This window comes from Atta colombica, unplaced genomic scaffold, assembly GCF_001594045.1.
Source record: "Atta colombica isolate Treedump-2 unplaced genomic scaffold, Acol1.0 scaffold207, whole genome shotgun sequence".
Taxonomy (NCBI): Eukaryota; Metazoa; Arthropoda; class Insecta; order Hymenoptera; family Formicidae; genus Atta; species Atta colombica.
Window position 1 is genome coordinate 1,928,093 of NW_017259302.1, and position 5,103 is coordinate 1,933,195.

The 5,103-nt window shown below is 31.6% G+C and overlaps 1 protein-coding gene across 2 annotated transcripts in view; it reads left to right on the forward strand.

Annotated features, from left to right (window-relative positions):
- The first annotated feature begins 775 nt into the window (after positions 1 to 775).
- LOC108687465 (small integral membrane protein 14-like) overlaps positions 776 to 5,103 on the forward strand; it is a 6,392-nt gene continuing 2,064 nt past the window's right edge. The window contains exons 1-2 of one of the 2 annotated variants that reach the window (XM_018193232.1): positions 776 to 983; positions 4,503 to 4,609. In XM_018193232.1, the coding sequence (XP_018048721.1) occupies positions 4,538 to 4,609 (72 nt within the window). In that variant the 5' untranslated portion in view covers positions 776 to 983; positions 4,503 to 4,537. Of the gene's footprint in view, positions 984 to 4,368; positions 4,418 to 4,502; positions 4,610 to 5,103 lie in introns of those variants that run through there. The other variant, XM_018193233.1, reaches the window with a different exon arrangement.

Below are 5,103 nucleotides of genomic sequence, written 5' to 3' on the forward strand. Positions count from 1 at the left end.
TATTAATTAATTATTAATTAATTTTACAAAATAAAGAAATATATATGGACACATGTATTTTATAATTATATATATATTTTTATGTAAGTTATATAAGTTTATACATGTTTATATGTTCTTATATAAAAAATCTTGGACAATATCTCATTAGAAATAAATCAATCTGATCATCAATCACAATATTCATAATTATCAAAAGACATGCATAAAATAATATTATTTTTGCAATACAACATACAATTAAAAAATGCAAAATAAAAAAACAACACTTTAATTCTTTCGAAAAAATTCAGATTAATTAATCCTTTCAAGTTCAAGAAATTGTTCTTTACTATACATATACAAATTATTTAACACGATAGCTGTAAAATTTGCTACATCGTCAACTTGCAAAACATACGCATAATCATGCGCATAATTATGTTTTATAAATTATCTTTTATGCTGTAAAGTCTATAAAGCAAAGAATAATCAAATTCCTATTAAAAAATAGAATGCCATTCTTTTTGCATCACGCAACAAGGTTGCGATTTTTTTACATAATAATTCAAAATGCCAAGATTATGAATCACATTGCTAGGTACATATAATAATAATTATAGATTATTTTTCGTACTGTAAAAAGAGAATAATAAAACTTTCACTTCAAATTTTGTTTTCATTTAAAAAAAAATTGAAAAAATGTCTCTAGGTCGACCTTCTTAGGTCGAAATTTTCCAAATAACAATTTATCTACTGTCTTCGAACACGGGTTTGAAAATATCGCGCCGTTCTCGTCGATTGGCCAGCCTTGCGCCAATCCCACGAGGTCACGAAGGCACGGTTGCGAACGTATTATACGAGCGAAGGCGATGACCAGCGACGATTGTAATGGTTGGAATGGGCCGAGCATAAGTCGTCCAAGTCGCCTGAAGCTGTCAAGCTGCGTCACGCAGTGGTAATCCAGTTCTTCCGTTCATTCCCATTTTTCTCGATCAACGACGGTGAGTAACGTGCATCTTTCGACGGATACTTTCGTCCCTCCATTTGACGATCCGTCATCGATCGTTCATTTGGGTCGCGTCTTTTTCACTTTTTTTCTTCTTGTTTTTTTCCCTCTTTCCGTTTCGCGCGCGATAGTGTCGATGCGATAAGTCGCGACGCTTGTCATCCCGCGACTTCCCGTTCGACGGCGCTTTCGCGCCGTCCGTCGCGACGCATTCGTGTCATACCATACGGACGTGAGCGATGGAGCTATACTTCTCTCTCGTCGTCCACAAATCACTGTGGGGATATCATCGATCTCTCATGCGGAGAAAACGCGGAAACGAGGCGAGCCGCGCAGAAAATCGCGATTCTCGCGGCCCACAGCTGCTAATCCTCTCCCTTCTCGCTCCGCGTATCGCTATGATTGTGATAACTGTGTTCTATTTGGCGCTCACAGCGCATAGAACATTACTTATCCTTATTTAACACTTGATAAGAAGAACGAAGTAAAAGCGAGTTTTTTAATTCATCAACTCGCATTATACAAAAATTATACGCAAATGCAACTTTGTTCTGTAAAAGCTGCATTTGCACATTGCGATTGATCAATCGATGAATTAAAAAAAAAAAACTCGCCTTAATTCTAAGAGCGCTATGAGCATCAAATGGAATAACTCATGTTTGTTTTCCGTTACTTGGAGCCTTCAGAAGTTTTGCACTTATATTCGGACTCATTGAGATCGAAAGGAGAAAGCGAAGATGCTGAGTGCAAAAAGTGCACAAGCAACAGGAGATTTAAACCAGAAACACATAAAAACATAAACAATAATCGAATCGGATAATTATAAAATTACTTTACGTTCTCTACTGTGATTGCCGATTCGCTTATTGCTTAAATCTTATTGCCTTATATTTTTTTATGTGTTTCTAGCTTTACTAATTACGATTCTTATTGAGACGAGGTGAAAATTACAAAAGTAAGCAATTCACTAGATGACCAAAGTAAGTAAAGTTATAAATATTCTAATAAATTTGCTCATTTTTGTAATATTAAATCTGTTTGCGTTGCTTAAAATCTCCAAAAGTCTTTTTCCTTATAAGGAGAGAGAGAGATAAATATATATTATATCATATATAGTATAATGGCTCAATAATTTAAAAAAGTTAATAAAAAAAGGGCTACGAGTCAAAAGTTTTACCTATAAAATTGATAGATAAGTAAAAAAATGTCTTAATAAATTAATCATGAAATTTAATAAATATATATATTCGGAAGTTCGAAAGAGATTGTGAAGATGCTGAATGCAAAAAGTACAAGAAACTCGAATAGATCTATTGTTATTTAGTTTCAAGAACTGTAATAAGTCCCCGTAAACTTACTGTTTAACTTTCCGGGAACTGTGACAGCGTGATGCACGTGGAGATGAGAAAAATTCCGATTGCGGATCATTCGCTCGATATACACACGAAAATATCGTTGCAACGGCTGCATTGCGTAAATGATTTACTTGAAAGAATTCTGTCTTTCTGACGATGCTCGAATAACAGCAATCTAATTTCTATATTTTGCGTTGTGTCATTTAATTTGTTAATATTCATTTCTACTAATGTAAATTTATTTTAATCTCAGGTTAATTCATTCTTTATTTTTTTCTAATATTTAAAACTAGATAAACAGTAAATTAAATCGAGATTAAGTTTACGTTTTTAAAAAAATAAGTGTAAACGGAGTTATTAACGAGTGTTTATTTAACGAATTTCAATTGACGTTTGCTATAGAATTAGAATCAGTACCATGAATCGTTTCTTTATTGTAGTTCTAACGCGTATTGTAAATTAATGTTGCGTGTCGCAGTAATTCATGTAACTATCGATGATTTTCTCATTGAGAGTATCTACATTTCTTTAATATTTTTCCGCGATTTACGACTTCCTTCGACTAATCTCGCAACATTCGCATTCTCTATGAACTTTCTAAACTTTTTAAACTTTTAAGATAAGTTTATATGCCACTTAATAGCAATATTTTATCTTATATATATTTTTTTAAATTCATAACATGTACATTGTATTAAAAATATGTATTAAAAATAAAATAAACAATTTATATTACAATAAATTTAACTAAAAGTCAAGTATATTAAATTTCTAGAAAAGAAAATAATTCGTTCGCGTTATATGCAATGTCCTTGAAGCTGTGAAAATCAATAATACAGTAATAATTTTAACTTGGACGTGTTTTAACGAATATATATATTTTGTTATTGCGAGTTTGAACTTGTTCGCAACATCCTGTTTAAAAATAAGGAATATTTAAATTCGACAAATTGAATCAAACGAACGTTCTACTTCTCTTTCATGCGAAGGTATTATTTTAAATATTTAAGCAAATTATCATTACATTGACTATCAAGCTGATTTCAGGGTATATTGAGTTTAATATATTGTTATTTATTACATTAAGTACTATTGTTTTTATTACATTATTTATTACATTAAGTACTATTGTTTTTTTAATGTCTTAAGACAATGAAGTACATTACGTTATTATAATTTATATTGTTTCTTTAATAACTTAAATATTTAGTAAATGATTAAAAATTATTCTTAATTTATAACTAAAACACAATGGGTGACAGAACTTTCGCAGAAACTTGTGTTACCAGACATGGATAACGTGAAAGTCAATATATTGAGTAAATAAACATAATATATAACATAAGTCGCATAAATAAACATATAAGTCATTAAATTAATAAATGTATTCTCGAGCTCAAAAACGAAGTAACGTAGTATCTCTATCATTGGAAGAAATAAGTTTTACGACATATTTAAAATAACGTGTAGCTCATCCACGTGCACGATAAACGGTACTCCAACCTAACAATTCCACCGATAATTTACACTGCATAAGTTCGCAACATTTATGTCGCATTCGTGAGATATTTTCTAATGTATAGTCGCGTATATCGTATCAAGCCAGATAAGAAGGCAGATATTATATCCACCTCGTTCACATGCGAGTAATTGCACCGCTTTATACAAGACATCTTTGAAAATACGACAATTGATAATAGTTCAGCTTTTTGGAACAAATATAAAAATACGTCTTGTTACTTCGAATCTAAACTCGTTTTTAATCAATTAATATTCTAACATTCACTATTAAATATATAGAAAAATTAATTAAGATAATTTATTTATTTGCGCTATAAATGTATACTTATATGTAATTCTCTGAAATTCTGCGCTAAATTATTCATGTAATCACGCGTATCAAATTTATAAAGAATTGCTAAAGAGTATTGTTTGTTGGTGAGTCTCTCTTCTTTTTTTTTTATGATGTCAGTATATTGCTCCGTTTATAAAAGTAACCGACCATAAATAAGAAATAAGTTATACGTTTCGCAGATTATCGATGGCAAAAAGCCGGAACGCACGACGGAAAAATGTAGGTTGCGCTTGCGGTGAAAAAGAAACATTGACGTATCTAATAATTCCAATAATCGAGATAATTTTTTAATTGTCATGTGCAGCGGCAGATTTTGCAGAAGGTCACCCATCTATCACGATGAGCGACGAAGGATTCGACCCCTGCGAATGCATGTGGAATCACATGTCCGTGCAACATCTGCTTTCTATCGTAAGTAATATAAGAGAGAAAATAAATAAAAAATAAATAAAAAAAAATATGAGTTCGTCAGATTGATATGTTGCGATAAGATCGTGGTCGGATAATGGATGGCGACGAAAGATGCATCTCCTTTTCCTTTTTTTTTTCGCGTTTAGGTTTCTTTAGGCCGAACAATAAACGAGGTTTCTTGGACGACCTGTAACGCAATGACCTCTTCTGTTTAGCTGGCAGAAATTCATTGCGCCACGCGGTTACGTAAAAATGTTTCAATTACGTAAGTCGATTGCCGATGCATGATACATTACACAAATCAAACATGAGGACGTCGAATTATAAAGATTCGAATGTAAAAAAGAAGATCTGTTCGCTTCTGAATACATTCGTTTTTAAGTATACATTCCGTAATAATTCTTGTTAAAACGCGAAAAAAATATGCATAAAGTATGAACATGACTTTTACGAGACACATAAATGTATTGATGTATATATATATATATATATAT